Source organism: Rissa tridactyla, chromosome 5 (assembly GCF_028500815.1).
Source record: "Rissa tridactyla isolate bRisTri1 chromosome 5, bRisTri1.patW.cur.20221130, whole genome shotgun sequence".
Taxonomy (NCBI): domain Eukaryota; kingdom Metazoa; phylum Chordata; class Aves; order Charadriiformes; family Laridae; genus Rissa; species Rissa tridactyla.
In genome coordinates, this window is record NC_071470.1 from 27,923,193 (window position 1) to 27,943,993 (window position 20,801).

General features: G+C 39.8%; 1 protein-coding gene across 4 annotated transcripts in view; it reads left to right on the forward strand.

Moving 5' to 3' along the window:
* EVC (EvC ciliary complex subunit 1) overlaps positions 1 to 20,801 on the forward strand; it is a 56,961-nt gene that overhangs the window by 27,642 nt on the left and 8,518 nt on the right. For all 4 annotated transcript variants that reach the window (XM_054202980.1, XM_054202978.1, XM_054202979.1 and 1 more), the window contains 5 exons: positions 5,973 to 6,185; positions 12,416 to 12,525; positions 13,857 to 14,067; positions 18,884 to 19,090; positions 19,894 to 20,038. In XM_054202980.1, the coding sequence (XP_054058955.1) occupies positions 5,973 to 6,185; positions 12,416 to 12,525; positions 13,857 to 14,067; positions 18,884 to 19,090; positions 19,894 to 20,038 (886 nt within the window). The remainder of the gene's footprint in view (positions 1 to 5,972; positions 6,186 to 12,415; positions 12,526 to 13,856; positions 14,068 to 18,883; positions 19,091 to 19,893; positions 20,039 to 20,801) is intronic.

The following is a 20,801-nucleotide window of genomic DNA, read 5'->3' on the forward strand; positions in this document are numbered from 1 at the left end:
TATTGGCTTGACTAGCTTTTCAATTGCGAAGTTTTTACCGTAATTTTCTTCTAGATGGCAACAAAAGCACACCCCTCCCAATATATCCTGTTCTGTTTCTCTTTTCTCATGGTGTCTTGAAAAGATTAATGGCTAGCTCCTTGCAAGTCTGTCTCCAGTTTAGCATATCAGATGTTGACCAACACTTAATCTTTTCTTTCTCCTTTTTTTTTTTTTTTTTGTGAACTACCTACTTATTTCAGTAGGGAAAGGAGATGTGAAAAGAGGTTGGTGGTTAAGAGTTCATTATTAAGAAAACAGACATGCAGATTGCACAAAGGAAATCAATTAACAGCTAGTAATTACGTAGTCTGTGGTAAGATAATTATTTTTCCTCAGCCTTAACATCAAAACCATAAAAACACACAATTTACTGTCATTTATAATTCCCCTTTGCTGATAGCAGTTCACCAGAATGTTATTTCATTTGACTTGACAGAACGTAGAAATGCATGGGAGTTTAGACTAAAAGCTATTAAGTAATAAGTATTAAGTAAGTAATGAGTATTATCAAAACGCAAGGCAATAAACATTTTAGGAATGGGTAAACATGAATGTAAGGTTGAAGCAAAAGATTTTATTTTTTCCTTGTTAGTGAAAGGGGAAAAATTATTTTTGTCAAAATAAGAAGTACAGATTCTCAGAGACTACTTACTCTTTCCTAACTTTCCTTATGTAATTTCATTAACATGAGATATGGTTATGGATGCTTTTCATAGAGTGGACTGCAATTTTGGGTACCAAAATTCACCTTCTTTTAAAGGTGAATCATCCACAGCTTATCTCAGATGGAAATCCATATCAAGAGACCTCCACCTCAAATGCTCACTTTTGAAAATTTTGCCTTGTGACCCCAAACAGGCTGCAAGGCAGTGTGGTCTAATAGATTAAATTAGTGAACTCTTAACATGCAAGCTCAATCTACTTCTGGTTTTGGGCACTGATTAAATTCGGTCTGGTCACTTCAGTCAAAGCTGATACAAGATGCTGATATAGATAGCCTTCAGTCTGAAGTTTGTTTCTTGATTTATTGCATAAGAAAATGTATTTTACCTCTATATGGATTCAAAATTTATTAATAGTTAGATCTAGTAAAAGACATAACCTTATCTACAAAGGCACGTTTCTTAAAAAGGGAGTACAGAAAGAGAAGATTGAAACTGCCTCCTGAATAAATCAAGGACCAGTGAGGGGGCAAAACTGGAATTTCAATGAACCTCCATTTTAAATGCATGGAAATCAAACTTTTCTTTTTATTAGCTTGTGCTAAGGATGACTTAAAAGTCATTGTGTTTTATTGGTGTTAGGATGCTAAAAAGCAGGATACTGTTTTCATTTTCCAATTAGCATTCCAGAATTCTTCACGTGGAAGATAGGAGGAAGTACATGCAATCAGCTTTTCCCCATTTAGCATGAGTGTGAAGTATCGTCTAGTGGCCAGTGGTGTCCAAGAACGTGTGGAGTATTTATGGGATGTATGATCTGAGTAGTGAATCTCTGTCCTTAATAAGATACAATATGGGTTGGTAGATGAATCTTTTACCTCCTAAGCAAGTATCCTAGACATTGAGCTTCTGGAGATACATGCAAGAGGGTTTCACAGCTTTGACCAGAAATTTTAATTATTATAATGACATGCTGATGTGTCACAAGTTAACAAATAGCTATCGCAAGTTAACAAATAGCTGTGCAGTTGCCACTTGGACAGAATGCATACTAGTCAGTGTCTGGCATGTAAAATACGTTACAACTAGCCTTTCTAAATACATTTTCCTGCTTCACAATGTCCCTATTCACTCTATTCTCATCTGTATGTAGGAACCTTTTAATCATTTGGGTTTGAGGGAAAGCATTAATATTGTTCTTTGGTTTTGTAGTGAAATCTGATAAGCTGTGTATTTCCCCTGGTTTTTGACAAAATTATATATTTATTGCCTTGTTTGAAATTCAGATGCACTTAGCATTTTAATCTGAGCCCATTTTATTTCTGCATATACCCCATGGTATTTCTTTATGCTTGATGAATTTCTCTGGAGATTTTCTGAAAAGCTTTGAGATTGACTGCCAGGTACTACAAACAGGTTCATTCAACACTGCAATCAGCTATTCTATTAATGGCATCAATTTGAATAAATTTCATTAAGTAAAAGTTCTGAAAACAAGAGATGGCATATCAGGAAGCTTGTAAGAACTATTTTGTAGGGGTTCTAATCCACAAATAAGATCCTGGAAGCAGTAGGATTTCTTAACAGTTTCCTTTTTTTCCTGTGGAGAAAAAGATTTGTAATCCATAGTGCGCCATCCCTGTTCACAGACTTTATTGCTGTTTCGGATCAAGTATACTCCTTAGAGTACAAATACTTTTGAAATATTTTGTTAGCTTGGGTCACTTTGGTAGAATTCAATCACATCTGCAGTCTTTCCTAAATGTAGATTTACCATTTCCTCTACCAAATTTTAAAAGGCCGTTCCACTGTGTTTTTTCAAGTGCTGCACAACACAGTGTGGCCGTTGTATTCTACCTGTGGTATGTTCTCTGGGCAGAGCGTGCTGTTGTGTTAGGGTCTGGGTTGCAAGGACTGCCTGGGGTCTAATATCCATATGATTATGTGTTGAGATTAAAGAAGCCAGTGGCCGGTGGTTCCTTGAACACTGAGAAAAGTTACTGTTTTGATAATTGTCACAGACAATAGTCTGTTTTGTGATCCTGGACAACAAGTAAGACCAGGAAGTGCACGATTTGTATCCTGCACAGAGGATAATTTCTGATAGAACTTCGGGTGAAGTGTTCAATCCTGTTAAAAGCCACCATCCCAGGGACTTACAGCACCTGGCTTCCTGTTGCTTTGCATGGCAGTTTGCAATATATGTGAGATGTAAAGAACATATTGCTTAGTCCTGCTTCCCCTCTGTATATTCTCCCAGCATTTTCATTTTTAAAGGGACTTTTCATGTGAAAAACTGCTTCTGGAATTCTAATCCCACTTTCTTGTCCTTTCACACACCGGTTTTAGCAGAAGGCCATGAATAATTTTGCAAACAAATAGTTAAGCACCTTCGATCAAAAGATAACTTAGCCCATCACATTAGTGAGGACATGTAGGTAAGTAATTTTATGAGAACAGGACCTAGTCACATTTTTCCTGTCTGACTATGTACCCACTCTGGTAGTGCCAAAGGTAAGTATACAGTATAATCTGAAGCTGCAGGGAGTGCAAACAGAACTCTATTCACGTGGTCTTTAAACAAAATGGCATGAAGGCAAGTAAAAAAATACCTTCTTTATGTTCTGTGCAAAAGATTTCCTAGTAAATAATAATACAAAGCTGTGAGCATGCCAGGGAAATGCTATCAGTTCCGCAGCAAAATGTGTTGCAAAGTGATTTAGCTGCTATAAAAATAGAGTTCCTTAACACCCTGCCTAAGATCTTTTGAGATCGCAATAGAACTGCCACAGGTTCCTCTAAACTGCTTGTGAACTATTTCAGACCCAGGAGAGATTCTCATATCCCTGAACACCCAGTAGAGGCAGGAGAATTAACTTGTCCTGAAAGGCTAGTAAAGGTCAAAGAGATGGTTTACAGAGACAGAGTGATCATTTTTTAAATGTTGCATGGGATATGGAGTTTAGAACATAGGATCTTTGAGTTTATGGTAAATCCCAGAATGTGGAGACTTGAATTTTAAAATAAATAGCAGCAGAAGAGAGAATTCAAATAAACCGTTTTGCATTAGTGTTGGCAAGCTAAGCCAGGACCACCACTACACGGATGATTAAGATGGTATAGATCCTGCCTCTTGTTGTACAGCAACTGGTAACTCTTAATAATTAAGGAGGAGGGGAGATCCATCCTTCAGAACAGGATGCACCTGTGTAGCAAATGTTCCTCTAATGATACTGTCATGTCCAGATTGTGAGCAATAGCTAGAAATGGGAGAGTGTTACTAGAAATTCAGTATCTGATCATTGTGTCTCTGACATCCAATTCTGATACTTATGCCCAGTACCCGGCCTCAGAAACCTCTAGCCCGATTTAGAAGAATTCCTAGCACTTTGAGATTAAACAAAGCCAGTGAGACCTGGATTCCAAAAATGCTGCAGGTAAGAGTGGAAAAAATCAAGACAGCTCAAGGTCTCAAAGGTGTAGTGAACACTTTCGATAGTGTTGTGCCTCAGTTTTATCCATAAGAAGAGGTTACTGTGGGGAGCTCTTAAGATAAGCTATTTATTGTTTGTGAAACAGCTCATTAATATGGTGATTAGCATCCTAAAGGGATCCCAGGAGGAAAAAAATAATTTAGTATTCAGTGCACAGTTTGGATATTTTACAATAAATGAGAAATACAAAATAAAGATTTTTAAAAAATCTATTCATTCAATGGGTAGTGATAAATCTAAGGACAGAACAGATAAAGGTCCTATGGAAACAGTATTTGAACCCCAAATTTATCATCATGGGGGCACAGAATGAGATTTCACATGCAACCTAAGTTCTGGTCATTCTTTATTTCTGAGTTCTTGACTTTGCAATTTAGCATACTCTTTTGGTCTTCTGGTGTTGGTCTTACTTTCTTTTTTATGATACCACATCTCCCAGTTGGAACGGGTTCTTACACAATAGTACATTATACCAGCGTGTCTCCTAGAAAAGGCAAGTCCACTGGAACTTTTCTTGTCTATGAGCTACAGACAGATGTTTTTGGCATCTAGATAAATATGTCTGTGTTTCTATTGAGAGGTTCTAGATTTTGAATACTTAAGAGATTGAAATTAAACTTGTATTTAAAAGAAGGCAACAGCTAGAAGGCTTGACTTGTTTTTGCAACAGGAATGCTGAAAGCGGTTTTATAAATACTAGCTGTATTTTAAGGAAAAGAAAGAAATATAAGCATTTTTAAGAGGGCTAACACTCATTTACAATGAAAGTAAAACCAAGTAGGCAATAAAGCTTTTTGGACTGGTAAGATCATGTAGAACTCACATAAAAATAGCTCTTCATAACTGCTGGAGGACTGCAGTGTCCGTGTGACCTTTCCAATGTGTTTTTGTTTTCTCTCTTCCACTGGGGAAAGCCACCTGCCCTCACGCTTTCTCCTCAGGGATTATCTCAAATTGTAGCAAGTTTGCAAATACAGCTCATATCGTCACTGTGTATCTGATAGTAAAATTTTGTGTTTTGAACAGACTTTTTAGCTTGAATGCCATCTGACTAAACCACCCAAACTCTTCTTGCGAGTGAAACAGCCTCCGCAATTGAAAACCGCTCATACGGGACTAGTTTTAATAAAACCACCGGAAGGTGTTTGTTTTCCTAGGCTTGAACCTGTTGTGTATAAGAAGGCATTTGAATAATTCTGTCTTTCCAGAATGCACTGAAGAGTGTCATATTTTGGAGGAACAATTATATAATACATCTATGTTCAATTTTGTCTATCTAAATGCCGTACTCTGCCTTTTAACTCTTCCTTCTTTCTTGCCTTTATTCATTTTGTATCAGCACCTTTGAAAATGTGCTTATGAGGTATTGTGCTGTACCGGATTGTTTCTACAGCAAGTTTCAAAATAAGTGGTTTTTTAACACACCACCATAGCCAGTAAAGCAAGATATTCTTTGTACTGCAGTTGCGTGCGGGCAACAGTGTTAGGATTCAGTCTCACGTGCTTATACCACTGTTGCATTTTAAACACCCTTCTATGCCTTGAACCAAAACACTCAAGTTGTTGTTCCATCTACAAAACCTGGTCTTTTTAACTCAAGCATTAGTGGCATTGGGGTTTAGCTCTATGGGTCGGTCACTGGCCAAGGGTCTTCAATGGAACATGGGTCCCTGACTGGCATTATAGAGACATGCAATGAAACAGCCTCAAGGGGCTGGGGGATTCACTTTCTCACCTGTCTCTCTCTCTCTGTCCCTCTTTGTCCCGCTGTTAGGAGCTGTACTCCAAAGCTTCCCATGCCTTAGTGGAGTTGGTGACGGAGCTGTTTCTTCAGACCCTGCCTGTCGTGACTGGCCTCTCTGTAAGAGAATGTGAGCTTCTGAAAGAGGAATGGCAGGAGAATTTGGCCCCTCAGCTGGAAAAATGGGAGACCCACCGGCAGAGACGCTGGAAGCTTTTCCAGGAACAGCTATTGCAAGAAAAAAAAGTAAGAAAGATCCATATTACGTTCTAGGACCCAGGGTCTAAAAACGAGGGTATGGAAAAAATTTTCAAGATATTTATCTGTGGGGAGTATTTTATGTACAAATATACAGCCCAAGCCCAAACACAGGTCCAGATGCAGGATGGGCAGTTTGACCTGCAGTATGGAGTGAATATATATGCTGTGCATGCAGACTTGCGTAGAGGAGTCAGAGTGTAATTACTGAACATCTGTCCACAGTGTTTGATGGCTTTGGCAGCACATAAACATTTTTTGGCAAGGCTGCTGTCTGATGTCCTCAACTCTTGAGCATCGGCAGAAACAGTTCAAAAAAACCTTCATCTGGTCTGTTTGGAGAGGGTATGTACGGGTACAGTTTACAGGAAAGGAGGCCTTACAATGATAGGTATTTCTTCATTGTTTTTATGTATTATACTATAAGAATTGGAAACATACGATACATACTTCATATAAAACTTATTCTTTACTCTGAGAAGGTGAAGAAACACACATCCAGCTTTCCTGCTCTGTTTGTTCTCAGCGTAGGGGGCAATGACACCAGAGGAGAAAAGCAACAACAGTAAATGGGGAGGCAGGCATCTTCAGCATTAGGCTAGAACTCAAATGTACCTTCAATTTATTCACGCAATTCTATGTCTCTATTAACACTGCTTTGAAGACTAGCACAGCTTAGTCAAAGAAAGAGCTTCTTTATACAAAGGTGTGACCCTTCCCAAATGTCAAGTGTGTGCTGCAACATACAGAGTAATTGGATCTTCTTTAAGTAAAAGGTTGTCAGTTTTTCAACACTAGCAAAATCATACTTTTCCCTAGCCTCATTCTCTAAAGTGCCTGGACAATACAGTATATGGTTAATAAGGTACTGATTGAGTCCCTCATTATTACAGATTGCTATAAGATGTTTAACATTTCCACCCATATTTAGGATTTTTCTGTAAAACCCTGTGATTCAGGAAACTCTGGGATTCCTACTCAATCTGGTAGAGTGGTTTGCCGACCAGTGGTTTTAGAATACCCTTGGGGAATGTAAAAGTAAAATTCTTGTTAGCCATTTCCTTTATTTCTTCTCTATTTTCCTTAATCTGGAGTTATACAATATGCACCTCCCTGATCATTTGATGTTTACTTTATAGTAACTCACCTGTTATCTCAACTACCTTGAAAAACAGTTTTACTTGCCTCTTCTGTTTCAGTGTCACAGGGAAATGTAGCAAACTAAACTAAAATATGCTTGGGACCAACCACTGATGCCAATGAGCTCACATGCTTTAAGTTAAGGACAGGCATTTGTGTTTTCTAGGACTGCTGTCTGGCATTTAATGTTTGAATTCGGCATACCTAAAAATTCAGTGATTAATGAAGCAATGTCTGACCTCAACTTTTTTTATTCTACCCCTTTTTATCAAGGATTGGATTCAATACCTGACTTGGTAAGCTTAAACCTCTAGGTTGCTGTTCCTTTTCACATTCACCGAGGGTTCACAAATTGCCTGTCCTTGTATGTGAATGACCTGAGCAGCCTGGTCTAGTAGGTGCGCTACAAGCATGTCTCATAGCGCATGGAGCCCAAAGCACCGTGGTCGCATCTGCTGTCATTAAAAACCACAGTCAGAAAAGGAGAAGGTTCTGATGTGCAACTTACAATTAGTCTCAGAAGTCAGAGTGCCTGTTAGGGCACCTCTGCTCTGGTCCTTCCACTGTCCCGTTGGACCTCAGCCATTGTTCAGGGCCAGAGGGGTGGTTGTTAAATGGCTAGGAGACTCTCCGCAGAGGGGGAGATCTCAAGTCCAAAGTTTTGTTCAAAAATGCTGTTTATGCGTTCCTCTGTTACTATCATTGGGCACAGCGTTGAGTGGAGAAACCACACCCTGGGATTTTTTCTCAAGGGATTAAAAGGATTAGTTCCTCTCCAGCAGCCAGTTGCTGGATAATAGCTTTTTGGGCAGCACTGTACGATGGATTCACTGTATGTGAATTCAGATGTTCCAGTCATGCTCAAGCATAGATTATTTGAATTAGAAATTTGACTTCCCATCACTTTCAGTGTACTGTAGCATTCATAATATAAAGCAGATGGCTTCCTAGCTGAAAAAAAAAGGATAAAGGGTTTGCTGACATCATTAACAGTAATTACTGAGCTATAGAAGAATTCACTTAGCAATAACAGAGCTCTCACACTGGTCTCTGGGTCACCTGCACTGCAGTTGAGCCTTATTCAGTATAAAAATTTCCTGAGTAGCAGACAGAGCTTTCCCAAAGATGAGTGGTTCTGCGGAATAAATTCCTCAAAGAGACCACGGCTTCTCCTAGTGCAAAAATGTGTGATACCCCAAGACAATATTCTTTGCAGGAGCTTAAGTAGCTTTTTTAATTTAATGCATGTGGCTTTTTGGAAGTGGTTTGAGCTAAACTGGAAAAAAATCTGCTCTGTCTCTAAAGAGAACATGCAGGAAGATAGCTATTCCACCAAAGCTAGGCTGGCAAGTTTTCCTGTATAAGCAAGTCTGAAAAACATCACACAACTCATTATATTATGTTCAAATGCAAAATGCATTTCTTGGCCCTTTCCTAGTATAAAGCATTAGCATGCACATTTAAGCAATAATCTGGCATTTGCATCCTACAAAAAGGAGCACTTGGTTTCCACCTTAAGCAAAGAAGAACAGAGATCAGACACTTGTCACAGCTGATCATGTCATTCAGGAGATTCCGTAGATGTCACAGTGCTGAATGTGACGTAAGATCCACAAATCAACATTCATATTGGTAGATCTGTTAATTTATCAGGCATTTTCCAGCAGGAGATATGTCTTTCATTTGCCTCTTGATAAATGTACTATATTGAGTTGCATAGTCACCTGCTTTACAGACTTCGGAAGTATAACACCAGAAGGCTTTTCTCCAGGGTATTTATGTGTGGTTTTCAAGGTGGCTCAAAAAGACATTTTTCCCATTTACTTACAGTATTGCATTTTTTTGAGATTATCTTTCCTAGCATTTATACCTATCTGGAGCATGATGTCCTTTGGGGGAACAGAATCCCTTTTTTACAATTGAAAAGTAAAAATCAGTTTCATATTTAACTTCTGCCTTATACGCTTGAGAATGTGAGTGAGGCAAATGAGAATGAATGACTAATGAAAATAAATTTTGAGGATTTTCCCACGTAGCCCCTACCTCGTGATTTCTGTAGGTGAGCTCTCCTGCCTGGGCAGTGGTTTTCGGGGAGCAGGCAGTTGCACCAGGCTCAGGCGCTTGCTTGGCATTCAGTGTGCATCACACCCCATCTACAGGCTGTTAGGGAGAAATTGCTTTCCTTCAATTTCTTGAGAATCTGTGCTAAAAACGTCAAACTGAGAGCTGCAGTAAAAAGAGTGAGCTTACTTGGGTCTAATTTGCTGTTTTATCTGAGGTCTAACTCAAAGTATCTTGTGGGTTTCATTACCTACCAAAGGCATATTCCTCACCTTTATTGCCAGAGAGTAATGCTCAATGTTAGCAGTGCTCCAGAAGGTGTTGTAATGGACTTGTTGCCAGGAAGCAAAACACTGAGAAGCTTACAGAGAAAAAATGGGGTGAGGAGATTCCTGTCTGTTCCCACATCAGTGCTTGACACTCAGAAAGCTGAACCAGCATGTGTTTATCAGTTTTGACATGGTGTGTATTTTATCACTTTCTCTTAATTTTATACTCATTTTTTCATAGTGATTGGAACGGCTCTTATTTTCAAAGAGCCAGATATTCCTCGGAGCTTTACTCCCCCACTTGAGATGCTTTTGTCACTGATTTTACTGATTAAATGCAGGAATCGGAGAGCCCAAGCTCTCTTCCAGCTGCTGAGCCTGTGCAGCAGTGTTATTTTCTCCACTCTTTACTGAGCTGTCTCTGAACAAAGTAAGGCCATTCCCAAGAACAGGCATGTTTCGGTAGTTGGTCCAAATTTCAATCTTCTTTACTTACCATCCCATCTGAAATGCATAATAATCCCCCTCCTTTCCTGTTTGTTCTTTTACTGCTTACATGGCTGATGTACTTCCACTGTTCAGTTTAGTAACTGTGCGCAGGGGGAATTTTCTGCTGTGTACTGAGCTTTCCATTGGTCTCAGAGGGCTAAAGAGACCTTTTATAAATTTTTCATACAGCTTACCTTAAATGCACTCAGGATGGAGAAGGTGACTCATTCTTTTCCTTTCAAAGAAACTCAGTGTTCACCACTACAGAACTCAGCTATTTCTTCATAAACAGAAGTAAACAAGGACTACAGTTCCTGTCTTATCATTCTGAGTGCCTTTTTGGATAGAATATACTGATAGCAGCAGAGATACTAAATTTTGGGTTCTTGGCTGCAATATTGTATCACCTACCATGCCAACTGTAATTCAGAAAACATCTCCAATCTTCTGTATCCTGGTGATCAACATAGATTTAATCCACATGCTGTTTGACAGTAAGTGTGCAGACAGACCCTTCAAGAGCAACTTCACAGTGAATAACCAGGTCTCCAAAAATGATGGAAAGCCACATTTGAGCCACAGGCAGGCTTTCACAGAAAATTAAAACACTTCTAGAAAGTAAAAGGTCATTTTCAGCCCTTCTTTTAACTGGTGAAAGAGACATTAAAATACACAATGTGATGGATCTACTAGACATATGCAGAGAAGCGTGAAATGCTAGGAAGCCATTTCCACAGAGCTGCTAAAGGGAAATACTGATACAGTTATTACTTCAAGCAAGTATTTGCCATCTGTCATGATGACACCTGGAGACCTGATAGACCTTAGTTTGACGCTTGCAGCATGCCGTCGGAGAAGGCACTGTGCTCGGCTGTGCTCTGTGATTTTAAGAATTGCCTGGACTCAAATCAGTTGGGGTCTGGCTACACAGGTACGTCTTGTGGCTCTTTCTTAGAACAGCCTGGTGAGCTCCCGGCACTGTGCAGACTTTTGGGCTGTGCTTCTCATGGTCAGCTGCACTCTTTCCATCTGTCCCCTGTTGTTGACTGCCTGCCCATCCCTCCCAGGCATCCTGCTCAAGACTATGTGTTTTGGTAAGGTTTTCTGCATGGAGAGGGCTCAGTTATATGTGTTGCTGTGTATACTACAGAGAAGGTGCTATCCAAGAAAGAAGTACATTTTTATTTTAAAGCCAAAGATGACGTGGTGTCTGATGTTCTGCACTTCCTAGGAGGGCTCATTCTGTGCTCACAGATAAAGCCTCCCTCCAGCACAGATCACTGCTTCCCAAGGAAAGGAATATCAAATCCAGTAGGAAGGCCTGGTAACCACTTCTAGTTCCTAATGCTAACAACTGTGCAGTTACACATCTAATTCTTTGCTAGACAATATTGATCTAGTGAAACCTTGCTGTCTGCAATAATACAAAATTTAGTCCCTCATGTTCTGAATGAGGCTAGAACATGAAGTGAAGCTGTCAGAGAGCCTGAGTATTATATTTAATTTCGGGCTCTGCATATGTCTGCAGGCAACCTGCATTTATCCAACTGCCAGTGTAGCATAAAATGTATTTTTCATCTCACAGTAATAGAGTTTGGGCCTTACAACCATTTCATCTTATGGCTTATTCATTAATTTCTGGCAATAAACAGAAATCTTAAGTCTGTATCTCCAAAAGTTTACAGTCTAATGGCAAATCCATCAAAACATTTAAAGATTAAATTCTTTGATGTAAATATCACCCTGAAGGAGCTGTAAACTTGCAGTCCGTAAAGCTAATCATACAATCTCCATTGCTAACTATTAGCACTGTGTACAATACACAGAAGTGTGATGGAAGATGATATCTTTATTTTGTTCAGTGAAAATAAAAGCTTCATTCTCTACTAGTGGAAAAAAAAACCCCATGACCAAACAAAAAGCCCACTGCAACCTGCTGGTAAGTGTTGATGCAGTAGTTTGTGCCATATTGTTCTTTTTTTGTTGTTCCTTTCTTGCTGAAACTGGAAGATGACACAGCTCAGGGCTGATCCAAAACAGTGCAAAGCCTCCCTTTCTTTTCAGTGATCTTTGATCATTGAGAAAAAAATATTTCTAAAAGTAGAATAATTTTAATTCAGCATGAGTTTATTTCTTGAAAGAGGGGGATGATTGTTTTTAGCAAAATAACATCAAATAAACCCCTGTTTTGTAATGTGGTGACTAGAATGACTGAAATCAGAGTATCTTACAATTGTCATTCTTTTCCTCTGCTTTTAGCTATGGATAAAGGAATATGCTCTGTCTGCTGTCATGCAAAAGCACCTGTCTGAGAAACAAGAGAAGATAATTCAAGGTGTCGTAAGCAGACTAGGATGCCTCAGTGATGAGTAAGTTTGGTTTTATCAGTAAGCAGTGAGGTAAAACTGCACTGCTGCATGCACAGATAAAAACTTGTTTAGATTACATTGTGGAAAGCAGTGTTGAGGGACTATGGGCACCTTCGGATGGAGAGGCCATTACTCTAGTTTTTTGTCTGAGTATCAAAAACAACTTAAAAAAAAACAGATATCATCACTTCTGGTAAGTAGAAAAAATAGTGTCTTCTGTGATTTGTCAAGTGGTGTGCTTTCTGTATTTCTGCTCCTATGTTCGTAAGTGATTTCTAATCTTGACCCAGCCTCTCTTTGCACCCTGTATGTCACATTGGAGTTGGATATTCTTCGAGATAAAATGTTCAGGCCAGCACCATTCAGCTCTGCCTTTACTTTCTGCTATTAGAATACCACTGACCATTGCTTTGCATGATGATGACTGCTCTCTTGCATTCGCTGTCTGTATCCACCAAGAAAACTTCTAGTTTTATCTCATCTTTGTAAGCTAAACATCCCTTTGATAGAGAGATGTCTCAAGAAAACACAATTCTGTGTTATCTATCTGCCTTATTTTGATTAAGATATAAAATTACTTCATTCATCATGGTCTTCACATTACCAAAGATCAAAGTATTTGAAGACTTTTCTATTTGGAATACTGGTAATATTGCCATTGCACTCCTTTATTTTGGCTCTGCTTTTCAGTTCAGCCTCTCATTTTCACGTTCCCTTTGACTTCAGTGTTTCCCAACATTAGGTATCTGGAGAGCTCATGGTACCTTACACATACACACAAGTTAGATGCAGGCACAGACAAATGTCATCCCAAATGTGCACACAGATTTCACTCACCTGGTCCAGAATCAACTTCAAAATTTGCTCTCCTATTTAAAATTTACCACAAACTTGCTTCAGCCATGTCTGCCCTGCCAGGTAACACTAGTCTCTTCAACATCTCTTCAGCGTGTGCCTCCTTGGTAATCCAAGATATGCTGTGCTGCATTGTCTTGAAATAACTTTTCTGTAGTTCTAATTGCATTCACTTTTCATCTTATTTCAAGTCTCCTATTAAAAAAAGCTTTTATTTTGTAACTATAGATGATTATTTATCTCTCTCTCTTCCTATTTTTATTTTAATTTAACTTCAGTGTGACAGAACTAGAAGTCTATCACAGCAATACCATTCTTTACATGTGAGCAGCTCTCCCAGGCATGCTTTGTACAAGAAGACATTGCACAGAGTGAATAGTAACTCTTATCTGCTTTGAGCAATGACTTTGCTGAACACAGGTGTGCTAAATCAGCAAACAACTTACCTGATTGATTTTTAATGGTCCTTTTTACAGGTCTGTTAACTTTATATTGCAAAAACAGCGACTTCTGCTGTGTTCAGTACTCAGAAGGTTAACCCTCCGAAGAGTTGGAATGGCAGCCCTGGCCCGCATGAGAATGTCCAGAAAGAAGAGCTTGCTTCAGGAACTGAGAGTGCAACATACTCTACAGAAGGGATCCTCCCCCTGCCAAGATGAGGACCAGTGGCAGTTACAGAAGGCAGTGGTAGGTACCGCGTCCGGGTGTTTTTTCTCCAGAGGTCTCGTATGCTATGATGTCTGGCATTCGAAGTAGCCATAGAAGATCTCAGAAAATAAAAATGTTCAAGTTCCAAATAGAAAGGAAAATATTCTTTGTCAAAAATACACTCACTGCTGGCATAGGAGGTCACTGAATGTGCCTGGTTTAGTTTGGGCAGACGTTTTAAATTCCCTAATACTTTATCTACTGGCTAGCTATATGTGATATATGTTATCATAGTAAGCTTATTTAGCTATTTGTATCATATGGAAATACTAATGAAAGAAGGAATGCCAACATGTATAAAGGACTTCTACACAAGTTACTGCTTCAGGGTAAGATAAATTCCTTCTGCCAGGGATCGTAATATGCACTTGAAAAGTTCTTACTTGAGCATCAGAAGAAATTCTTCCCACCACCAGACCTAGCAAGTTCTTCTATACTGTCATTGTTTTTCATTCTTTTTTCTTTCTTCTCTGTCCATGAGATGCTTGGCACTCCCCTGACATCCTTCCAAATAATCTGGCTCCTGTAGGTCAAAGAGATGGGAGACAGTTTAAGGGATTTTTAGACTTGATATTCCCTCAGGTTACTTTCAGATCTATTTGTGATTGTGTTTTTTAGGGTTAATCCATTAAGTGTTGTTGGTTATTTACTTATTTGCATTGGATATGTACCTAGAACAACACCAAATTACAGATTTCAACCTCAGAGGACCCTCCTAGCGGGTGTCAGTGATAGTCCCTTCCCAACCCACTGCTGTTGCACATGTGGGTTGAACCCATCCAGCACTTTGCAGCTCTGTGCTCCATGCTGTGTCTTGAGAATTACCTGAGAGATTATATTGTGCATCCCTCTAATTCTGATTTGCATAATGCAAACCCTAATTCTCCACTTGGAAGAGGAATAAGGAAATTCTATCTGCTGACATTTTCATATTTGATGTCTATTGAAGTAGTTCTTGTTAAGTGTAAAAATCTCAAAATCTCATTAGCTTTCAGAAGAAATAAAATATAAAATAATAAAATACAAATGCATATGACTGCATTCCTCTTGTTATGTGCTTTCCACTACTCCCTATCTCTTAGCTCCTACAGGGATGTTAATTGATGCAATCACTGTGTTTCCTAACAAAAAAGGTAGTACTGTTCCTTTGGCCTCTCTCCATTACAGCCTCATTCCAAGGCCAGCTAAAACACATCTCACAAAGAACTACCTAAAACTACACATAGAAGATTCCTGCTACCAAAGAAGTAGGGCCTAGGTGTGGAATTGTGAAAAGTCAGAGAGAAAAAAAATATTATGAACAACCTCCAAAACCAGAACTAATGCATAAGGAGTTACAGAAAAAGTTAATTTACAGACACTCAACCAGAGTTTTTAGACATACTATGTTATTTGAACTAAACTCAATTTGATCTTGTGCCAATTCTAAACTGGTATGCAGTGTCATGTCTATCTGTTGCTTTCATATAAAATGTAAAACAACACTAAAGAATTCTGGCTTGGACATGATAAGATGACATTGGGTCACTTAAAAAAAAGAGAAATGATTTCATGACATTCTGACTGTCTAAAAAAAACATCAAAAACATATGCCTCAGCTATAAATAAAGACATGTCAAAACAACCCAGCATTAATAGGGACATCATTATTTTCTGCAGGTGAATGGGGGCAAAGCAGGTCCTTTCCCTACTTGCATTTCTTATTTCCAAGAGGGAATCAAATAGGTACTGTCGAATCCCCCACAGTAATTTAATCTTATTTAGCCTTAAATAAGAATATTAAAAGAGGGACAGCGGCAACTCAATAGAAGGCAATCTGTGGAAGACTAATACATATAAGGAAGACAGAACAGGTCTATCTGGTGAGTGTATACTATTGTGCGCTAAAGAGAATTTGGAGGGAAAGTGAATTTAAAAAGAAGCATAGAAAATGGTGGCAAGTATGGTTCAGAGACCTCAAGAGACCAGAATTCTTCAGCCTAAAAAAGAGGTGTCTTCTGGAATACCATAGTTTTAAAACTGGCATAGAATATGTGAATATGGAAAAAATTTTCACTTGTTTCTAATAAAAGAAAAGAGCACCGAGCAAAGCTATTAGATGGCAGGTTCAAAATTAAGAAGTGTGTAGGTAAACTGTAGAACTCACCACAACAGGATGCTGTAGATGCCAAGAGTACAAATGGTTTCCAAGTGCTATGAAACACGTTCATGACCGCTCCCAAGGGCCATAAGTACCAGTATACCAACTTTTTCTCAAGTGGAGCCCACAAACTGTATGAGTATTCCAGGTGCATAACTGTATACTTGCCTTGTTCCTGTGCACTTTATCAAGGCATCCACAATTATCCCTTACAGAACTCAGAATAGTTGACCTAGATCATTCATATTTTTAATAGAAATAAGGCCAAATTCAACAGTACAGAATATGAAGATGGAAATACATCACTTGGAAATGACTAATGCAACAGAATGCAGCTGTTACAGAGTCATATAATCATTTGGGTTGGAAACAACCTTTAAGTTCATCGAATCCAACCGTTAACCTAACACTGCCAAAACCACCACAAAACCATGTCCCTAAGTACCACATCTACATGTCTTTTAAATAATTCCAGGGATGGTGACTCAGCCACTTCCTTGGGCAGCCTGTTCCAGTGCTTGATAACCACTTCAGTGAGGAAGTTTTTTCTAATATACAATCTAAACCTCTCCTGGCACAACTTGAGGCCATTTCCTCTCATCCTATCACTTGCTACTTGGGAGAAGAGGCCGACCCCCACCTCGCTACAACCTTCTTCCAGGTAGTTGTAGAGACTAATAAGGTTTCCCCTCTCAGCCTCCTTTTCACCAGGCTAAACAACTCCAGTTCCTTCAGACACCCCTCATAAGGCTTGTTCTCTAGACCTTTCATGAGCTTCGTTGTTCTTTGGACGTGCTCCAGCACCTCAGTGTCTTTCTTGTGAGGGGCCCAAAACTGAACATGGTATTCAAGGCCTCCCCAGTGCCGAGGGCAGGGGGACGATCACTTCCCTAGTCTTGCTGGCCACACTATTTCAAGCCAGGATGCTCTTGGCCTTCTTGGCCACCTGGGCGCACTGCCAGCTCATATTCAGCCGGCTGTTGACCAAAACCCCCAGGTCCTTTTCCACAGGACAGCTCTCCAGCCACTCTTCCCCAAGCCTGTAGCGCTGCATGGGGTCATTGTGACCCAGGTGCAGAACCCGACACTTAGTGAACCTCACAACATTTGTCTTGGCCCATCAATCCAGCCTGCCCAGATCTCTCTGTAGAGCCTTTTTACCCTCAAGCAGATCAACACTCCCGTTCGGCTTGGTGTCCTCTGTAAGCTTAGTAAGTGTGCGCTTGATCCCCTTGTCCCCATCATTGGTAAAGATATTAAAGAGAACTGGCCCCAATACTGAGCCATGGGGAACACCACTTGTGAGCAGCCACCAACTGGATTTAACTGCATTCACTGCAACTGTTTGGTCCCAGCCATCCAGACAGTTTTTTACCCAGCAAAGATTACGCTCCTCCAAGCCATAGGCAGCCAGTTTCTCCAGGAGAATGCTGTGGGACACAGTGCCAAAGGCTTTACTGAAGTCCAGGTAGACAACATCCACAGCCTTTCCCTCATCCACTAAGGTGGACACCTTGTCATAGAAGGAGATCAGGTTAGTCAAGCAGGGCCCGCCTTTCATAAACCCATGCTGACTGAGCCTAATCGCTTGGTTGTCCTGTACCTGTGTGGTGGCACTCAAGATGATCTGCTCCATAACCTTCCCCTGCACCGAGGTCAGACTGGCAGGCCTTTAGTTCCCTGGAGCCTTCTTCTGGCCCTACTTGTAGATGGGCATCACATTTGCTGACTTCCAGTCAGCCAGTCTCCCTGGTTAGCCGTGACTGCTGATAGATGATGGAAGGTGGCTTGGTGAGCATGTCTGCCAGCTCCCTAGAGCCCTTGGGTGGATCCCATCTGGCCCCATAGACTTGTGTGTGTCTAAGTGCTTTAGCAGGTTGCTAACCATTTCCCCTTGGATTATGGGGGCTTTGTTCTGCTCCCCGTCCCTGTCTTCCAGCTCAGGGGGCTGGGAACCCTGAGAACAACTGGTCTTACTATTAAAGACTGGGGCAAAGAAGGCATTTAGTACCTCAGCCTTTTCCTCGTCCTTTGTCACTATGCTTCTCACCGCATCCAATAAAGGACAGAGATTCTCCTTAGCCCTTCTTTTGTTGTTCATGTATTTATAGAAATGGTTTTTTTGGTCTTTTACAGCAGTAGCCAGATTAAGGTCTAGTTGGGCTTGAGCCATTCTAATTCTCTCCCTGCATAATCTCACAACATCTTTTTAGTCCTCCTGAGTTGCCTGCTCCTTCTTCCAAAGGTCATAAACTCTCTTTTTTCCCCTGAGTTCCAGCGACAGCTCTCTGTTCAGCCAGGCCGGTCTTCTTCCCTGCCAGCTCATCTTTCAGCACATGGGAATGGCCTGCTCTTGTGCCTTTAAGTTTTCCTTCTTGAAGAATGTCCAGCTTTCCCGGATCCCTTTGCCCTTCATGACTGCCTCTCAAGGGACTTTGTCAACTAGAATTTTTGTACATGGCAGGACGGAGGCAATAGTTTTGTTGCAAAGACAGGTGTGTTAATTAACTGCACATAAATTTCATTTGTGTATTAGATTATTCTAAGTATTAAACCAGTGTTACTCTGAATGGGTGTAGGACTTACTTTTAAAGTGAAGCTGACTAAATTTGTCAATGTATTTAAATGGCAGTGCTCTTTTTGTCTGATTACCAGGAGTCCCACATTCTGGAAGAGGAGGAGAAGCTTGAGGAAGAAACACAGCAAACACACTTAGAATTTCACCAGCAGCTAGTCACAGAAATCCAAGAAGCTCTTCAGTTTCTTCAGCAGCACATGGAGCAGGTGATTGGGCGGACACTGCTGCAGCATGCCCGACGGGAGGCTGGAAAAAAGAGTTCAGATGATGGACAGGACTTCAAGGTATGGAAATGTTCAATAGCAATTTTCCAAACAAAATGAGTACTACTTTGCTAAAATGGAAGGCAGTTTCATTTACGTATTATCCTATGCCTAGAAGTACCAGCAGAAGACCATTACAACCTGTGTTAAAACTAAAGATACCTTGCGAAGTATTTACAAATTAGCACTTATGTAGAAGTACAGTATTTTCTAGTGATTTGCTATAGCAGCCAAAACAGGTTTTATTAAGCCAAACCCTGGAACTTAAAAAAAATTGAGAGAGTTCTTGATGAAAGAGAATAACAAAAATGAAGAAGTGGAGATTGTTATCTTTTGTGAAGGTTTTATGGTTAATTAATAGTATTTGTATATTAACAGCTTAATATTAATTCATAGATAAATAATGAAATAAAAATGAAAGTTGCTTCATAGGCTAATAAAATTGTCCCAAAGTAAATATTTGTATGTTTGTATAATAGCAGGTTATAGTAGGGCTATGCATATATTGATTTACTTTGCTGGCAGTCTGCTTGACAGGTAAAATGGGCTATAGAGGTTGATCAGATAGGGAAATGGACACTTTTTAGATGGAGGTGGGGCACATTAGAAAGATTTTACTGTTATTTTTCATGTTGAAACATTCCAGGGATGAATAGAAATACCTGTTTTCCAGCATCTCGGCCTGCCGCATTTTTAAAGCACAAAATTCACAATTTTGTGTGTGCATACAAAATTAGATTGGGTCTTCAGTTTTAGACAGATCAAAATCCTTCAGTTTGTGACTTACTTAGAAAATGAAATGTGACTTGTACCATGTAATACAGGAGAGACTGGTGGAAGCTGCTGTAGAAAGTGTATATGGGACCAGCAATAATATCAATAGACTGGTGCAAAACTACTATCAGCAATTAGGAAAAATCACAGAAGGCTATGAAGGGAAAAAGCTTCAACAACTGAAATCCTTTCAAGGTATGTATGATATTTATAAGGTAATTCTTGGTTTTTAAGGACAAATTAATTTTCTTATCACTGTAAAGCTTGCTTTTAAAGATAGCAGAAATCTGTTAAAGTAAGCAACAAAGCAAAATGAATGTGTAAGTCCATTTTCACCTTTGAAGGTGAAGTGGTAGAACTGTCATTATTAATAATTACTTGAATTGCAGTCGTAGGTGCAGGACCCTGTTACTCAAAGTTTGGTACAGACGCACACAGAATGACAACGCAGTGTTGGAGATCATAGTTTAACCGTGAACTCTGGTTCACCAAGCTAAGATCAGAGATACCACCATAGTCACAACCACCAGCAGTTGATTTTCTGGTGCCCTAAACCTCAACACAAGTCAGAAGAATTTAGAAAGCAAAGAGTTGTACAAGTATTAGGTCGTACAGCCAATATCTACCATAAACACTGTTCAACTTTGCATGTTAATATATGCAAATAAAATGAATCAATGAATCAAATATTCATAGGGAGAGAGAAAGGATATATGACAGGTACAAGTTTCTCCCCTAGAAGGGAGGAAATCTGGGTTTGCAATCCCTGCTCCCATGTTAGAAAACAAAAACAGCATTGGCAGACAGTCTGCTTCCTCTGCGGTCACTGCCCTCAGCTTTGGGGAGTACATTCTTATACTCATTCCCTTTTTTTGGCTCAGTGAAATGTTGTTGTCTCTGAAGTTCAGGAAATGAATTAGAGGAGACACCAAAAAGCCAAGCATGCCCATCCTGGAAC